At 41.2% G+C, this 19,987-nt stretch overlaps 1 protein-coding gene across 8 annotated transcripts in view; it reads right to left on the bottom strand.

Moving 5' to 3' along the window:
- Positions 1-19,987, bottom strand: part of EBF1 (EBF transcription factor 1) — a 381,503-nt gene that overhangs the window by 119,019 nt on the left and 242,497 nt on the right. For 5 of the 8 annotated variants that reach the window (XM_003362778.5, XM_023617310.2, XM_005599256.4 and 2 more), the window contains exon 8: positions 6,420-6,561. In XM_003362778.5, coding sequence (XP_003362826.1) covers positions 6,420-6,561 — 142 coding nt within the window. The remainder of the gene's footprint in view (positions 1-6,419; positions 6,562-19,987) is intronic. The other 3 variants (XM_001503495.6, XM_023617311.2, XM_005599257.4) reach the window with 1 other exon arrangement.

Genomic DNA, 19,987 nt, shown 5'->3' with positions numbered 1-19,987 from the left:
CGTCCAGCATACCATGGGCAAGTGCAAAGAGCACTAAATGGATTTTGAAAACTAGCTCTGTGAGGGTGAGCAGGTTAAATTCCCTCTCCATGCCTCAGTTTCCTTCTCTGGAAAATGAGGAGGGGTACTGATGACCTTCTGTGCTTCAATGGCTCTTCACTCAGCCTGAGCTGTGACTGCCCATGGTGAGAGGGGAGAAACAAATTTGGAGGGTACATTTCTCTCTTGTTTAGTTTCTTTTCACTCACCAATTTCAGTTTTTATGGTTGGAGTTAGACACGTAATATACATTTCCTAGGTCAAATAAAGCAGCAGCCCTCCACTCTGAAGGTCTTAAAAACGGAAGTCTCCATAAGTTCAAAAAGAAGTCAATAGGTAAACTCTTTCTAAGGTACTTCAGAAAAAAAGCGTATCAATAAGCCAAAACCATCTGGAAAAAGAACTCTCAAAATGTTTGACTTTTTTCCTATTTTGAACACATGCGCTATTGATAGAATGAGGAGTGATCACGGGGACAGCTCGGAGGCACAGCCAACTCCCTGGTGAGTTTCCAAAGGCCAGTAGGGAAGGGCAAAGTTATAAGCAACTCAGAGCAATCTCGCCCTGGGCTTTCCTGACACACTGGGAGTCCCTGTAATTGAAACTGAGCTCATCAAAGCCCTGCTTGGCCCCCCACACCATTTCACAATTGCCACCGACCACAGCCAGAGTGTCTCATGTGCGCTTGCATGACCTGGCCCTCAGCAGCCACCCCACCCTCATCTCCTGCCACCCTCTCAGTGGCTGGGAGCAACAGCAGCCATCCCAGTCTCCTTTGGTTCCTTAAACTCACCTAAGCAAACAGCCTTTGCACAAGCTGTTCCCTCTGCCCAGAAATTTCTTTCCCCTTTGCCAGGTGAAAACTTATCATCTTTTAGGTTATGGCATAAATGTGATTTCCTCAAAGAAGGCTTCCCTGACACCTCACTCCTCCCCACTCCTTTCACAGTCCTCCTTTTATGCACAACTCTAATAAGTTAGTTGTAAATTTTGTTTAATATCTTTCTTTTCCATTTGCATCATAAATTCTGTGAAGATAGGAACTGGATCTGCCTTGTGCTATTGTGCACCTAACTTGGTGTCTGGCATGTGATGTTTAGTATGAATGAATGGAGAAAGGAATGATTTGAAGTCCACCTTCCTGACCTTATTCCTTGGCTGGAGATCCAAAGAAAGGGCTATCCTAGAAACAGCCAATGGATTTCTCTGTTCTCCTAAAGCCCTGCTTCTCCAAAGACATCTCCTAAAGGAGGTGCCCGACAAGGGAAGGCACATGTCAATGGCTTCAGTTCAGAGCATTAAAGAAGAGTGCATGCTAAAAGGTGGTCTAGAGATGACCCAACCCAGCTCTCACTGAACGCATACAAAACTGAGGCCACAGAAGCAAAGTGACCTTCCCAGAGTCACACAGCTAGTTAATGGCAGAGTCGGGACCGAATCCAGCTCTCCAGTCAGACAGTCCGATCCTCCTTCTATTAGATCCAACTGATGTTTACTAGCCACTTCTTAGGGCCTCATTACACAGAGGGGAGAGGTGGGGGCCTCTTCTTTCTACTGGAAGCTCCACGCTGTCTCTCAATTTGAAGTAATCTCCCCAAGCCTGAACCATCTCTCTCCACATGTCCTTAAAACAACAAATTTAAGTGCAGCTGGGCACAGGGAGTCAATGGGGCTGCTGGATGCCCAGGGGCGACCAACAGAAGCAAAAACTGCTTTCGTCTGGAGCAAAAGGATTAAAGAAGGTCAAATGCTAAAGAGCAAGAATAACACCATATTGTCAGGGACAGCTGGAAGGGGACACGACAAGGGAAAGGTCAGAGCTAACTGGTGGTGGTGAAAATCTGATTCTCTTTCTCTAACACTGTAATTACAGCAAGGAGATGGGCCCAGTGATTCTATCAGCACTCTTTATTCTACGAAGTATTTTTAGTTTGACCAAACCCCACTGTCATTTTTATTTGTTTTATTTTGGGATCCTAACACGTTTACACTTCACGTCTCTATCTTTATAATTACTTTGAAGGGAAATTCAATTCATTCACATCTGATGCCCACAAAAGCTAAATTTCAATCATTTTCCATTTTTAAAAAGCGAGGGTGTTTAAAACATCTATATTTGAGCCAAGAAACTAAGTAGGACCTCAAGTCAGAACTCATGAACATTAAAATATTCATCTTCTAAAAACTCTTGATTAGTAGTTCTACTGATTTTTCAAATAAATATGAAGGTTGGACAAATTCATAACAATTTTTAAAGAACCCTAAATCTGGAAAACACCAGAATGAGGCCGTAACCCCACTCCTGGAAAGGGCATCTACTGACGGCTGACTGAGTTCTCTGACCTACTCAGATTTCCCAGTGATCATGGAGGAGGCAAGTACTCCAACAGTCCAAAAAGGGGAGAGAGAGGGAGGAAGGGAGAAAAACACACACATGCCAAAATTAAAAAAAAAGAAAATGTCCCCTAAAAAAAATGAGCATTTAAACTGCTTGTCAGACGGCTTCCTGACAGAGCCACTAGAGTGTCTTCACAGGCATTTGCATAAATGCTGCCGGTGAGTTCACCATAGCTGCTCGCGCTAATGGTACATAAAGTAATTTAGTCACTTCTCCCGGCATTCTGTGTCAGAATGATGAGCACCGGCACTTTGCCTTGTTGCATATTAGATCATTAGATAATAAAGTGTCAGCTCATGCAAGCTGACAGGGTCCCTGCACCATAGCTTTGTGAGGGCACCGCATTTTGCCACAGGGGGGAAAAAACAGAGAAACAGATGCCTCAACTGGCCTTAAATTCAAGTAAACACAACCTGAACCTCAGGAGAACAAGGACAACATCAACACTCCCAGAGTCCTTTCAAGATCTCCAGCACACAGTCCCCAGGAATTTGCCAAAGTGATGGGAAGGCAGGGTGGGCACGCAAACCAGGGTTGTGCGTTACCCTGGCTGGCAACAATTCAGCATCTTTGGCCCCAAGCCTATGCTTTTCCAAAAATCGGAACCCTGAGAGTAAGTTACCTTCTAAGGTGGCGTCTCTCCACAACTGTACATCTTCCATAAAGCTATTGCTTAGAGAGGAAACCTCACTAGCCTAAACTCTGCCATAAATATCCAGCCAAAGAAAATCTCAGTATTTATGAATGAAGAAAAAAATAGTGGGGAGAGCAATTACCATGAGCTACAGCGTGCCAGGATTCACCCTCTTTGGACCATGCAAGATTCTCTGAAATAAATTTGCCTTTGTCAACTCTCCTACTTGAAATACAGGCACAGTTATTCCAGCACAGAGGTTTGAGAGTCTGTGGGTCACACAGGGAAGACTGCATGAATGTAAAGCATGGTCTCTGTTTCTACTTATATGCAGAAAGATGAGCCCCAAAAGGGAACTTTCCTCCAACTGTCTGACAAGCAGGATATAAATAGAGATGTGCAGAGCAGCTCAAAATAATTCAGGCTACCTGTAAATGAGATGGTAAAAAGTCCAGAATGAGGAAAAACGAAGGCTCCTACAGGTCACCTAAGAGGTGACAATACTTGGCAGTCTCAACGTGCAGCAGCTGTTTGAGGTGGGGGTGGGAGAGTGGAGGTGCTGCAGAGTGAGGATGTGATTCTGGAAGTCTTAAACAGAGCAGTTTTTAATAAGACTTTTCAATGGCAAGATAAAGCATTACCAAGCCCCATGATCAACATGAATTAGCATCACTCCCACATATCACCATGAAAGAGCCCAACAGTCACCCTTTGCTGAGTAGATATTTATATATGATCTTGAAGTGTCTGAATGAGTGGGTGGTTATGTGTGGTTGGTTGATTCATTCTGCAGAGAAGCAGATTTCCATGTTACTATCATTACAAAGAACTTCAATGTGTTTACCCTTTTATTCCTCTGGAGAGAAGTGAAGTAAGGCTTTGGCGAGAGGAAGGTCCCCAAGCCAAAGGAGATAGGACATACTCATGTACCCATGTCCTCAGTGATGGTTAACCATTAATAAATAGAGAAACGTCATCGTTTTCTTGAATAATCTACTACTAATAGCATGGCCATTTTTGGACTGGTAAACTGGAGCAGAAGAATAAAATGCTGTCTTTAAAACTTAGAACAATATGATATCCCAACTGAAATATTAATATGTACACCTAGAACTGAGTGTATTTGAGCTGGAAGGAAGCTTAGAGACATTCTGGTCCAGAATCTCAAAGTGTTAGCCTATGGCTGTATTCTTTCTAAGTGACTTCCCTCCTCCCATCAGGGTTTAAAAATTTTGTAATTAGTTACCAACAATGAAAAATTAGCAGATGTTTATCTTTTGCCAAATTGGAACATCTGGCCCCACTGGGCTCTCATCCCCCTTGGTGACAACTAGCTGGGGCTGGGGGCAGCAGAGCATGTACCTGCACCTTCTTCCGCAGTCTCCACCCAGCCCACTTCCCCTATGCACGTGACCTGTCGCCACCCAAGGCACACATTTTTTTTTTAACCCCTTACAGATCATCACCTTCTTTTTACCAAGAAGAAAACTAAGGATCCCAAAGGGTAAATTGACTTGTCCAAGGTCACACAAAGGCCAGAGGTGAAACTCAGAATTGAATTTAGGTTTCCCGGCTCCTATTTGAAGACTCTCTCCCCGCATCATGTTGCAAAGTAACGCTCCTGACCTCCATGACCTAGAGGTGTCCTTTGCAGCAGGCTGTTTTTTGCTGGTTTGCGCAGGGTTTTTTCAGTGGGGGGATGATTTGTGTGGCCCCATGCGCTCTCTCACTGGCTTCCCAAGGGCAGGAATGGGATCTGGGTGTAGTCTGCGCTTGGAGCACATTTTGAAGCTGTGAACTCATGACTGCCAGATTTCAAACTGACAGTCAGGTCTGTCCGGGGCAGGACAGTAACCACTGTAACTAAGCCGCCACAGTCAAAAACAAGATTTCAGTTTTTAAGCCAGCACTCTAAACGGTGCCCACTAAGTATTTACCTATTTTTTCCTCTCCCTTTCACTTAAACACTTCTAGTCATACAATGCCTTAAGTGACTCCAAAGATATTAAAAAGGCAACATTACTGTAAAGTGAGGATCAGAATAATTTTAAGTACAGGAATGGAACTAGGAATGTAATCATGAGCAGGTGTTTCAAATGGCCTCCTGCAAAAAGTAATATCCATTCATCTCAGCACTAATGAAACCATAAAGAAGCAGCTTTTGAAAGATGATGGTTTACTTTAAAAAGACTGTAAAACTGGATGTGGTGAAGAATCCCTTCTAAGAGTGTTACATCTGGCTAATTAATAAAAAGTACAGTTTATGTGTTCCTTAAGTGCAGAAAAAAAAATCAGGCAAAAATAATGACAGTGGTGTGTTTATTTTTAAATTGGGATGCTGGCAGGAAAGGGAGATTTCTACCTTATGAATTATATCATGGACAGCCCATGGCCCACGGGAAAATCAGGCAATTGGGGGGTAATTTGTGTGGTAGTGTGTTTTTAAAAGAATCCTGCTGACCTAGCAAACTGGAAAGTGAAGTGGGGAAATGAGTTAAGAGTTTAATTTGAAGGAGATTAGAGAAAATCTAGCATGGTGACTGGTATCCAGTAGAGTCTCAGTTGCTGTTTCTTGGATGGATGGAAGGATGGATGGATGGACAGACGGAAGGATGGACACATTACATATACATGTAGTATAGAAACATTCAGACGTACACTCAATTTAGCCCATGGTTCCTTTGAGTGGCTTTCACTTTCCTTGATTCAAATGTTTATCTGGTTTCCTCCAGTCCTCTCAAAGGCACCACTGCTTAACTATAATTCTCAAGATAAATGTGATTTCTCCCCACCAATGTCTAGCTACAGAAATCAAGCTCTATCATGTCGTGATAAGGGTAGGGGTATGCACAGGGCAAGAGAGGGATATCTAGTTTGGGCTTCATATTCAGAAAGCACCTCCAACCTAGACTTTGGACTTTATCTCCAGTTAAGTTAAACATACAGTCACAGAGATACATCGGCAGGATCGTAAAGAGAATGGAGTTCGTTATACAACAAGGTCAATTGTAAACTCAAAATGTACCATGATTTTTGCTACTCTGCTTTGGCCTCTCTTTATTTTTTAGTTAAGTGGGTGCTTAAAATAAAGCAGGGGTCCAGGTCTCTCTTTATCTCTCAACTAGAAGGAAGGATACACATCAGCCATTTCCAGTGTAGAGAGTTGTGCAACAAGAAAGGCTGGGCCTCAAAGATATCTTCCTGCCTCTCAATACTCAGCATCAATATTGTTCAACAGAACATTTGAAATTTGAAACAGAGCAGACAGTGTGGTGGAGTTGGAAGAAAGAAACCAAATAAATTCACAGTTAAAGTAGCAATGCCAACCAATGAAAATGATTCGCCTACCATGTTCCAGATAAGAGGGCGTACCTTCCGAGGGGTCAAGCCTCCGAGCCCTCCGCCCATGCTTGGAGTTATTATGGACAAACATGTTATCAGAGACTGCCAGGACATGGCCATCCACATTGACTGTCGTAGACACCACGACCTGGAGACAGAAGAGAGAAATGAATGAACATTTTAATATAAAAGCATGGAGGGTAATAAACTCAAGTTAAATAAATAACAGCTGGGAGCTGAAGAAAATTGCATAGCTATTTCACATAATAACTGGTGCTTATGCTGTACAAGTCTAACAAGAGGAGCTATTGATGAGTGGGTCTTTGGCATGGAACGCTTTTGATGCAGTTTTAAGTAAAATTGCACAGTTTATAGTTATACAGCAGAAGGTACACTGTTAACCATAATTTTAACAAGAGGATCTTTATTAGCATATTTTTTTTACACAAGGATGGTTGTGTTTCACCTAAATTACCCTTCAGTTTAGACACTGAAGCAGATATCACAGTTGATCATGCAAATAAAAATCTTTTGAATCTTTAAAATATTTCCCCCCCACTGTGTCAGGGTGAAGAGGATAGAGAAATGAAAAAGAGGAATCACTGAGAGCCGGGATACAGCTTTCTCTCCTGGATGTCTTTCGGGGGTTTCTTGCACTTTTTTCCTTCCCACATTAGTTCAGTAAATGAGACCAAAGCCCCCCTTGGCACCATCCCCAACCCACGAGACCCCTGCCCCCCACTCCCCCAGCAAAAGAATTCCTGCTAAGTGAGGGTCTTAGGTCTGTGTTTCAAAGCCAAAAGAAATGGTGGCACTGGCCCAAAGTACAATTCAGATACCCTGCCATCTCATAAACTGACTCCTCTGAACCCAGCTTGCCAGAAGGGACACAGGCAAGGTGTTTTCTCAGAGAACTTTTGACTAAAACAATGAGAAGAAATGACCTACACTTCTCCTTATATTAAATGGGGGAGAGGATTAAAACCGAAACCCACAGAGATATGTTTATTCATGTGACCTCTTACAACCAAATATAATAATTGTCTGTAATTGCAGCTTCAGCTCCCACCTCATGCTTTGACATGGGAAACAGCAATCAGCCAGCTCCCGTTTAATCCACCTATTATGTTGACTAATTAACTTTGCTCGACAGTTTATTTCTTCCTCCATTATCAGCCCCTGTCAGCCGCAAGCACCCCGCAGCATAGGGGGGACCTCAGGCTCTTTGATTGATCACCGATAGATTGACATGCAGATTAATTTAATTAGAATCACCTCACTTGAGAAATGAAAGACAATGGCAAGGGAGCTAATAGATCTGCTCTCATAATGAGGCGAGCCTCCGGAGCCAAGGCTGAGGATTTCTGATTTATTTTGCTCAATTCCCCAGTTGCTTGGAAAGACTCTCGCTTTAATTGTTCTTGGTTTTGAGAGGCATTAGCCTCTGAAGAGGCGAAACGCTTTACAGGGACTGGCACATACTGAGGCCCCAGTTTCTGAAGAAGCCTTTTCTCCGAGTTGGCGAAAGCGGCACTGCCTTCTAGCGTCTTGGGCAACGCGACGGTGTCCTCACCAGAGTTGGGCAGAGGGGAAAATACTGGGCCTTGGCCTATGCCTGCAAATTGTGTGCCCTATCTGGCAAACGGGCCTCTCCGAAGACCCTCACCCCCAGCAATGGTGGCCATACTCAAAAGTTCCACCGTCACCTTCTTTGACCTACACGCATCTCTGCAAAATATGGCGGATTCCCTTTCCACCGCCTCAAAGATGGAGAAGAACGGCAAGCTGGAAACGCACTGCCGCTGATACTATCACGGGGTTGAAGTGATTTTATTTGATTCGACTTGATTATTTTGGATTTGTTTTTTTCTTCTGGGCCCTCGCCTCTGCCCACCAGATGACCCGCTCCCTATACCAAGCCTTGCCTCTCTCAGCCCCGGATCCAGAAGTCAGGAAACAAAGGCACATCGTCATCCAGCCCTGGGGCCTCCCTTGGATGAATGCAGGGGAGAGCTTCTGTGGGGTCCCCGCAGGGCTCCCTCAGGGTCCTCACCTTGGCTCCTTGAAGGACCTGAGCCCTCTTCTGATTTTATTTTTTAACTCTGTTTTATTAAAATGTAAAGTAAACAAGTGAGAGTCCGTTCAGGGACTCAGGGTATTCTCCTTAGTCATTGTGAAACCCAAAATTCCAGCTAAGGCAGGTCGTTCGTGGGAGGACCTGGTAAGTTCGAAGCAGCACTTTGCAAAGTGGTTTTCTCTTTCTTCATGATTGACCAACCAGATCTGACACATTCTGAAGCTTGCGTGTATGCCTCATCAATTGCAGGTGAATTTAAAAGGAGGAGGAGGAGGAATAAGAATGGTCTATTCTTTTATTTTCAGAAGTACTGTGTGTAGTGGCAGAGTCCATATTATTTAAGGCAAAGGAAACTCACTTTTCTTTTTAGTTGGTGAGATGACTTCGTGGGACATTTACAATTATATAACAAAGCTGGGTCTTTCAAAGAAATTTTGATTTACTACTAGACCACAATTGAGTGGTCACTGGAGTCGTTAGCTGAAGAAACTATAAAAGGAATCCCAAACGGTATCTGTTTCCAGTGTCAGGAAATACAGAAAGTGGTTATTCTAGATGTCTGTCTTAAGAGAAAAAAAAAGCAATGACAATTCACCACGCACCTGTAAGACAAAGCACTAGAGGCTTAAGGCTTAAAATATTCTGTATAGTTTAAAGACATTGTCATCTAATTCCTACACTGAAAAAAAATGACAAAAACGGTTAAGAAAAAAAACATATATATATACCCTATGTGTTTTTTGCTTGGCAGAGGATTACAGAGACCACATGTGTGACAGAATCATTTCATTGAAAGACCAATTAAATTTGGGGAAAGGTAATACAGAGAATCCTCATGTCTTTAATTTCTAGAAAATAAACACCTAATATGTTCCTCAAAAACTCATGGCACAATACATTTTAACTTCCCTATCCCCCAAATAATTTCTCTCATTCCAATTTGGGAATGATCAGGATATATTTAAATAAAACAGATACTGAAATTAATCCACAGAGCAACTTGTAAATTTTTAAAAATCTAACTGTGAGGTGCAAAGAGGGCACTGAAGTGTCTTTTAAAAATAAGCCCATAGTGGGAGGGAAAAGGGCCTTTACACTTTAACACAAGATTAATGAGGTGCTGACACATTCATGCAGGCAAGGGGACAGACGGGCCTTCCAAATCTTCAACCTTCCCAAATTTTGACAACAAAATATAGCTTGAATTTGGGGCAGATAAATATGGAAAATGATTTTACGTTTGGAATAGACCATCCTTTCCCTTTCTATCCCCTTTCTCGCTCCCCTGCCCAGGGAGAGATGAAAGGAATATGAGGAAGAGGTCTATTTAGAATTTTATACTGTATCTGTTGTAATCAAACCTTTACTCTCTAGAATTGCATTGCCCAATACAGTAACCACACGTGTGGCTATTTAAATTTAATTAAGCAAAATTTAAAATTCCATTGTTCGTGAGTCTCCATAGCCGCATTTCAAGTGGTCAGTAGCCACATGTGGCTAGAGGCTACTATATTGGACAGAACAGATATAGAACCTTTCCATCATTGCAGAATGTTCTGTTGGACAGTGCTGCTGTAGAATGGTTTTGAAATGAACTATTATAATTTATTCATGAGGATTCCCAAGTTATATTTCCTGAAATAAATATTAGTCCAGGTGGACATATTTAGGGTTGTGTCCATGTATATTTTTATCACTATAGTTTTTTGAAATCAGATTTCTATTTGGGAGAGAGGCGTATCTGGGTTCAGCCTTCCAGGTGAGGGTATTCAGTGTGAGGAGATAAAAAGGGCAGAAGAGAAGGCTGCAGCGACCCATGGACTTTAGAGACTTCCACACTGATGTCTTCAATTTCTTGGCCCATCTCAGTGGTTCAGAATCTCTCCTGTTACATCCTGGATCTAAATCTCCCTAAAGGTTATTATTTTTACCATTTATCTTCTTCTATTTAGAACTGGAAAGAATTCAGCACAAAATTTGTGATCCTTGACTCCCAAGCTTTTCTAATTAATGTGACTTTGGCCAGGTTAACAACCCCTCTAGGCCCCAGTACCCCTGACTCTCAAATGGAAATAACAATAGTGCCTAACTCATAAGGGTACTAGGAAATTAACATTATTTAAAATGGCTAGCAGGGTTTCTGGTTCATACCAAGCACTCAACAGATGTGAGTAGCAGTAGTAGTGTAATTGTTGCTTTGTTGGTGATGCTCAATAAAAAGTTCAAGAGAACATGTCAGGCTGATAATCTAAAGCATTTTAATTGCCAAAACAGTATCTAGCATAGACTGTTATTTCAAAGAAAAGGATGCAGAAATTATTTCTTCTGTGCTCATGGCTGTATCAGTCTATCAATGAAATCGTACAATTTTAAAGACCTTTGTGCTCACAACACCTAATTATATAATTTAGGAGTCTTGTGAATTGCAAATTTCACTGGTTTACGTACTTTTGCTTTCTAGAACCCATCTGTATCTTAGCCTGTTACATTTTAGGCTTGAGACTAAATGATATCTTACTGCTTTGAAAATAGCCTATAAATTAGCCATTTTATCAATTCAGTCTAGTTTTCCCAATATTTCATATGAATGAGGGGTTTTCTGCGAGTTTTGTTATTGGTTAGTATTTCCTCACTATTACTCCTCAGCCTGTCCCTCTTCCCTTCGTATGGGCAGGAGACCTTGTATGTCCCAGCTATGTTATCTTAAGATTCATGAAGCACAATCTCTATCTCATGAGCAGATTTTCAAAAAGACACAAGCAGCTAAATTCAGTCGTGAGCAGAAGATCACATTAACAAAAGCAGCAACTCACGTGGAAGAAGGGGATATGCCAAAATCAACCAAAACAGTTGAAATCTGTATCTTAAACATTTCTACAGCAAATATGGAATCGAGGGAGATTAAGATCATAAAAATATTTTCAATGTTTAAATTAAGAATATTTTCATAGTAAGCACCTCCCTCCAGAAAACAGCTACTTTAGCAATTTAATTTGGAAGGACTATTAAAAAATTATAAATCTTGGTTTTTAATGCTATTATATGGTAATTCAGTCTAAGGAAATTAGTGCTAAAGCTGGTCTGTTACATGGCTTCCTTACTTCTGGGTTTAGCTTACTCTATGTTTGCATTAATTCAGGGCCCCTAATATAAGGCGTTAAATGCATTGACTTAAAGTACATGAAATAAAAAGGCATTAAGCAACATTCCATGCTGAATAATACTCAGCAACAAAGAGGAACAAACTGTTGTTACACCCAAATGAGTCTCCAGAGAACTGTGCCAAGTGAAGAAAGGCAACACCAAAATGTTACATACTGCATATCATGGGCTGAATTGTGTCCTCTACCAAAATTCATGTGTTGAAGTCCTAACCCCTAGTACTTCAGAATGTGACTGTATTTGGAGATAGGGGCCTTTAAAGAGGCAGTTAAGTTAAAATGAGGCCATTAGCATGGGTCCTACTCCAATCGGAGTGGTTTCCTTATAAGAAGAGGAAATTTGGACACAGAGAGAGACACTAGGGCTGTGCATGCAAAGAAGAAAGACCACGTGAGGACACAGCGAGAAGGTGGCCATCTGTAAGCCAAGGAGAGGCCTCAGAGGAAACCAAACCTCTTAACACCTTGTTCTTGGACTTCCAGCCTCCAAAGCTGTGAAAAAATAAATTTCTGTTTTTAAGCCCCCTGGTCTGTGGCATTTTGTTATGGCAATCATAGCAAACTAATACACTGCATGATTCCATTTCCCTAACATTCTTGAAATAACATAATTCTAGAAATAGAGAACAGATTAGGGATTGCCAGGGTTTAGGACAGAGGGAAGGTGGAGGTGGATGTGACTGATAAAAGAACAATAGGAAGGATCCTTATGGTGATGGAAATGTCCAATATCTTGACTTTGGTGATAGATACACAGATCTACATGTGGTAAAATTTTATAGAACTAAAAACATATACACACACAAATGAGAACAAGTAAAATTAGGGAAATTTGAATAAGATGGGTGAATTGTATCAATGTTTGTATCGTACATGAATATAGAATAGTACAACATAATATTGTGCAAAATGTTTTTTACACACAAAAATATTTTGCAGAATATTACTATAAGGGGAGACTGGATAAAGGGTACCCAGAATCACTCTGTAATATTTTGTACAACTGCACGTGAATCTACACATCAATATAAATATGTCAATATAACATTCAACTAAATAAAAGGCATCAGTAACCAGATGTCCTTCAATAGGTGAATGGATAAACAAACTGGCAGTCCATAGAATGGAGCCATGAAAGACATATAGGAACTTCAAATGCACATTGCTAAATGAAAGAAACCAATCTGAAAAGACTATGTACTATATTATTCCTATATGACATTCTGGAAAAGGCAAAACTATGGAGATAGTAAAAAGATCAGTGCTTGCCAGGAGTTTGGGAGGAGGGAGAAAAGGATGAACAGGTGGAGCACAGGGCATTTTGAGGGGAGTGAAACCATTCTATATAATACTGTAATGGTAGAGACACGTAATGGTACATAACATGATGCATTTGTCTAAACCCATAGACTGTATAACACAGTGAACTCTAGTGTAAACTATGGACTTTAGTTAACAATAATGTATCAATATTGGCTCATCAATGGTAACAAATGTATTACACTAATGCAAGACGTTAATTATAAGGAAAACGGGAAGAGGGGTCGAGCAGGTATATGGGAACTCTCTGTGCTTTCCCTTCATTTTTCTGTAAATCTAAAAATGCTTCACAAAATAAGATCTATCCTATCAAACTTCTACCCTCAACCCCACATAGCCCATATTCTCTACCCCGTACTTGTTTGCTGAACCACTCTTTACAGATGCCTCAAAAAGTTAGAGTCACAAGAGACCCAAGCGATCAGCCAATCTAGTGGCTTCCAACTAAGAGTTGCCAAATGTAGTAACGGGGACAGCACTGCAGAGAGGGCATCCTAAATTCATCCACAGTAAGGCTGCATGCTACAACATTCAGTAACTTTCCTTTGTTGATACGTGATCATTTCAATTCCGTATGGAAACACTGGTTATCCATGCACACAAGAAGCTCTGAATTGTCAGTTTCACATGGCTTCCAATAATTTTAAAATAGACAGCGCAATTCTTAATAAATGCAGTTACGTTGAAAAAAATATGTCATCACAGGAAGTTCATAGGAGAAAATGACAAAAAAAAGTCCTCGATAGTTATCACATTGCAGATTTGTCCAATACCTTCTTTTGTAGCTTGGAAAACTTGAGGGTCAGGAGGTTTAAAAACATCCACGAGGTCATCAGACAAATTAAGAGCAAAGGCAAGTCTGAAGGGAAATTTCCAGCCTCCAGGTCCAGTTCTCCCACTCAACAGCCTCTGGCCTCTCAATACACACTTCTGGCTGAAGTCTTCTCTCCCCTGACTCTCTTGTACACATCTCTGGTGTCTATGTGAACTGACTACACTTTAAGTATCATCTACATAAGAATGGTCTGCAGCAGTGAGGTCTTCATTAACTCTGTCCTTTAAAACATCCTTGACTGATAAGGAATGAGATATTCTCTGAAACCTGCTTGATTGCTAGTTTCTATCTGGTTGAAAGATCCCAAATAACTCATTAAAAATTATGGAGGACACGTGAACCTCCAGGACGTAACAGAGTGGAACTGCTGGAGTAAGGAAGTGAGTAACTGAATTAAATCCACATTTTAAGGCTCAAGGCAAAAATAATCTCTTCTCTTGACAGTAAGACAAGAACAGACACTTCTAAATCCTCAGATACTTGTGTTAAACTAATTTGGACCTTTGGAAACTAGTGCTCAGCTTCTGTCTCCTGAACTGTGACACGTGCTAGACATGAAAGGCTCATCGGTGATCTGAACTGTGTTCCTCCCTCTGTGGATCAGGATCTTTCAGTGATTCTTTTGTTTTCTTTTTTTTTTGAGGAAGATTAGCCCTGAGCGAACTGCTGCCAATCCTCCTCTTTTTTTTGCTGAGGAAGGCTGGCCCTAAGCTAACATCCGTGCCCATCTTCCTCTACTTTATATGTGGGACGCCTGCCACAGCATGGCTTGCCAAGCGGTGCCATGTCCGCACCAGGGATCCAAACCAGCAAACTCAGGCCACTGAAACTGAACGTGCGCACTTAACCGCCATTGGGCCGGCCCCTCAGTGACTCTTGATGGTGTCATTGGCATTTACCTGGTGCTCTCTGTTTATGTGTTCCCATATGGCACACGGATGTGGAAATTGGGAGCAAGAAAATAGTATATTAGTCAACAGCTCAGCTTCCAGGGCCAGAGAGTCCTGAGTTTGAACCCCAACTCCATCACTTACTAGTTAGCAACCTTAGATAAATCACTTAATCATAGGAAAAAGCTGTGAGCCTACTATGTGCCGGGCATTATTCTATGTATTCAAGAAACAGCAATGAACAAGACAGATAAAGTATCTGCCCACCAAGAGCTTAGTTCTTATCAAGGAGAGAAAGGGGTTTTCAGACAGTAAGTAAGTAAGCAATGAAAGCAAATTTCGGAATGTGAAAGTTCCAAGAAGAAAATAAAATGAGGAGGGGGTGATGCCTAGGCAGGAGCTATTTTTGATTGGGTGATTAAGCCTCTCTGAGGAGGTGACTGACATTTTAGCTGAAATCTAAGTGATAAGAAGTATCTAGTCATTCAATTACATAGCAAAAGAATTTCCCAAGGAGACAAAATAGCAAGTGCAAAGATCCTGAGGCAGGAAAGAGTTTAGTATATTCAGGAAAGAAAAAATGAAGGAAGAGAAGGAAGGTCAATGCGCTTGTTTGGAGAAAGAGAAGTAGAAAAATAAGTAAGATTATACATGTAAAGCACTTACTACAGTGTCTCACACATCATAAGATCTCTATAAGTTACAACTTAAACAGTGGAAGAATGTAAGAATGCTTTTTGTTGGTGGGTCTCGATAAGTATAGTTATCCTCAGAGCTAACATCCATTGGCAACACTGATCAAACCAGACACTTACATCTGTCCTGTAATGTATGTTACATTTTTTCAATAGCCACTGGACTTAAAGTAGGAATTTATTTCCTCTAAGTGTAAAGTTACCACTCATCAAATCCTGTTCATAAGGATTCCTTCTCACTGATGCATATTTTCTGCCAAGGCCCAGCATAAGGCTCATGCCAAGATACATATTTGCCCAATAAGCTGTAATAGTTTAATATATCAGGTTGAAAATCCACTATTTGTATTTACCATGTTATGTGAATTAATCCTGTATTCTAAAACTATCATTAGAGCTGCTTTCAGTATAATTAATCAGTGTGGTGCATCTTGAAATGATTCTGTACAAAGAGAGTGATTGCAGCTCGGGCCCCGAGCATTCTGTTGGTAAAGAATTTAATTGTGAGATGTGCTGTTTGTCAAAACAATATAAGGCAGGGGGTGGGCGACAGGGGCGAGAATACAAGAGATGAGAATATTTCCTTCTCTATTTAAGTGCCTTTCCAAGCAGACAGAAACTGCAGAGGCTGGGCATGCATTTTAAGAATTCTCTAATCATACCCTATAACATACTGATTCAGAGGCTCTGTGGGTTTTTGAATAAATAACAAGGACTCTCCAAAATTTATAGAATTTGCACAAAAAAAGGCAGAGACTTGCCTTTTAATGTCATTTCCCATGTCATCATTTTTAAAAGAACACACACTTGTGGTGGGAATTCGGGATGAATAACCTAGTGGTTTCTCCTCATATTTCCAATCCCCCACTCCCAACGACTAAGAAGTGGGGGAAGATTGTTCATCTCCTCAGATAAACATGAGATAAACATGAATTTGGGGCTTGCTATTCTCTCTGCTCAGAAAATTCTTCTGGCTCTTCTCAGGAAGATTTCTTCTCATCCATTAGCTCTGAGCTTCAATGTCATCTCCTCAGAAGATTTCCCTGGTCGCCTACTTTAAAGTAGGTTCCCATGCCACATCCCACACTGTTATCCTCTCATAATATCCTGTTTAAGTTTCTTTAGAGCAATAATTAAAATTTTTAATGATTTGCAATTATTAATTTGTATACATTGTGGCAGCTGATGGTAACCGTTCCCCATACATTCATTTTCTCTTCTTCTTGGGCTATACAACTAGACGTTTGCAGGCCTCCCTGTGGGTACATGTGACCATGTGACAGACTTCTCGCCAGTGGAATGTGAGATTTGACAAAGATCATTTCTAAACCCAGGTTTTTAAGAAATCCATATGTGCCTTCCATGCACTCTTTACCCTTCAACTGGGTGGATGGAGACCACAGGTTCTAGGGGACAGTGGAGACACAAAACAAAAAGACTCCAGGTCCCCAAATCACTAGATGAACAAGATCCACTCACCAACAAGAACACCTGCTTTGTACACTTACATGAGCAAGAAATCACCTTCTGTCATACATGAGCCATTATATAGTCTTTGGTCTATGTATTACAGCAGCAAGTATTATCCTAACTAATAGACCCCAACTAGGATAAAAGTTTCATTAGAGCAACATCCTGTCTTTCTTGTTCATCACAATATACTCACCACCTACCGCGTCAATCAATACTACTGAGTGCATGCATGCATGGATGAATGAATATATCTTACATTTATATTCATATATAGTCACTGATCTAGCATTTATACGTGGATATAGATTTATAGCCTCCAGAAAAACTTTGTTGAGGGAATAAGATGAATTTGGAAATGTATACTTTACAGTCTCTGGCTATTACAGTATCTACTGCGATGATAACTTGTACTCAATTCTTGTTCCTCCCCTCACCATCCTCATTCTGCCAGCCCCAACAAGGGAAGCTACTGACAAGGATTTAAATCTTAACCTTGACTTGTCTAGCTCCTGTCAGTTAAAAACCAGACCCGTGACATGGTTTTAACACAGTCCTTTGACATTAGCATCTTTTTAGTGTCAAGATGAAGAAACAGGCTCATTTAGTCACAGTGAATTTCTCCCTGTCATGAGCCATTTCCATTCCTAGCTTACCCCTGCCTTCACCCTTCCTCCCCACTTCCCCACACCCACAAGAAGTGAATGAAGTCTGTATCCACTGTTGTATTTAAGTAAGTTTGTTACCCTAACCACAGCCTGGGGATTTCAAAAGAAAACATCCATTGTAAATTTAAAAAAAAAAAGGTCATACCAGATTTTCTACAAGGTTTATTCCATACTGCCTTAAAGTATGAACACAGTCAAGTTCTGCGGAAGGTGATTAATTTCTTGAAAATGCTAAGGTCACGCTAATTGACATGACCTGTGTAATTAAGCAGTCTCTGTTTACACACCAGAAGCTCAGCCGCTGTGAGGCTGAGTTTGCTTGACAGAATGTCTTTACATGTCAAGAGATCAACAACCTTTCTTATGTCCTCCTCAGTCACCTACACAGGCCCCTGATTGCTGTTCAGAGGAGACACGCTCTGGCATGGCTGCATGAAGATCAAGCTGGCCTGGTAAGCATACAAAATGGGATGAGAGAAAAGCAGCAGCCAGGACAGGTGGGGAGAGCCCACTTAATAGACAGGAGAGCACATTTTCAATCAGATGTCTCCAGGTTTCGGGTTTTCAATGTAACTGGGAAAAGCCACATTGAGACGTAGAGTAGATCAGAGTTTTCTCATGCCAAAAAGACACTCTCTCACTCCCCTTCAGAGGCAATATCAACATAAAGATATTTGAAACCGGCTTCCCAATTACTGTCCTTTGAGAAAAACGATGGAAATGATATGTTTTGTTCACAGGAAACCTTCGACCAGTGTCTCTATGACACACCTCTGTCAGCCAAGACAGCTGCGGGGAAGACTAATCTTCTCCTTCTTCCCCTTCTTGGTTCAGTCCTAAGATTTTGGAACTTCAGTATGATTTCTTAACAGAATACTGGGAGATGTCAGGGGCCACTTTACTCAGGCTCCAGCTAGGAGAGGGGTCTTTCCTGCCCTGGAGAATTGTCCAAAGCCTCCATAGGTTAAGTGAAGCTTAGGCAGTCTTCTGAGTACTGAATTCTTTTTCTAAAGTTCATACAAGTAAAAACTGACCAACACTGTGGTTCCATTCAGGAAGAGCCCTGAAATTCCTCCCCTTCTGCACAACTCCACCCTCTGCTTGATAAACTTTAGTAGTATACCGATGTTCTCCATCAGACGGTATCTGTGGGTTCTATTAGGGCAAACGCCTCTTTTGAAAACCCCTCCTTGGCTTTTCTGAGATTCCAGCAAATATTCATGGGTAGCTGCTGTGGTTCTCAGATCTTGAGAGACTTCCTTGTATCTGACTCCCTAAGTATCTGCCCACAGACTCTGGACAAGTTCTTTACTGTTCCACAACATTAGATAATATCTGAGTCAGACTGACTGGGTTGAATCACTGCCTCCTACTTACTAGATGTGCGACTTTGGGCAAATTGCTTAACTTCTCTAATCTTCAGATCCCTCATTTGTAAAATGAAAACAATCCATATTTGCACATTCTTAAGCAGGATATTGTGAAGATAAATATGATAACTCACGTAAAATACATCAAAGTACACCCATGGACACGTACAATTCTACACATGTATATGGAACACTCTGAATGTAGACACAAATATAAACTGTCATCTCCCCAGCACTTACTGCAATTAGGAATGAACCAAGACAGGGAACAAAGGCAAAGAAGCCAGCTGGGGTGGAGGCACAAAAAGAAAAAAAAATGAGGAGGACAATAAAGTTTGGGGCTCATTGAGTTGAAGTTCCTGGAAACAGCCAGCAGGCAGCTGGATGGCGAGGTCTGTACTTGGGTGTCAGGCCTCAGGGACCCAGACTCAAGAGTCCTCGGAGCCCAAATAGTGATTAAGATGCTGGGAGTAGAAAAGCTACACAAGAGAGCCTATAAAGTTAGAAAAGATCTGGATATCAAAAGGAAATGTGAGGAATACCAACATTTGCAGCAGAGTAGACAAAGAGCATTCCTTGGAGGGGGCTGAGAATGAGTGAATGTTGCCATGAAATCCAAAGCAAAAGGAGAATTCAAGAAGGATGGAGTGGCCACCAGCATGAAGTGATGCAAAGAAATGTCGGAGAAAATAGCCATGAAAGAAACAAGACTATAGAAAAAAAGGGAAAGGTTGAATTAAGAGACATTTGAGATTTTACTTTAACTCTTGAAGCAATTTATCCATTCAATGATTGCATAAATATCTGCATACCTACATGCACAAGACCATGTGTTAATTGTGTAAAAATGATAATTAATGAAATATGTACATGTACAGAGATACAAAACACAATGAGTCAGTGTTCATTCTGCCATAGTCTCCCTCTATCCTCTCCCTGGGAAGTAATGAGTGGGTAATGAGAATAAAGCAGGTTAAATCTGAGACCCGGTAAGGAATTTGTCATTGCTGATAGAAGGAGACACAGCTCTTTTTCAACCAAAAAATGAACTCTGTGGTGGCCAAGGTAGCTGCCCCTGTTGAGAGAGG

This window comes from Equus caballus, chromosome 14 (genome assembly GCF_041296265.1).
Source record: "Equus caballus isolate H_3958 breed thoroughbred chromosome 14, TB-T2T, whole genome shotgun sequence".
Classification (NCBI taxonomy): domain Eukaryota; kingdom Metazoa; phylum Chordata; class Mammalia; order Perissodactyla; family Equidae; genus Equus; species Equus caballus.
Note: the sequence above shows the minus strand (reverse complement) of the source record. Positions and strands in the feature narration are given on the sequence as shown.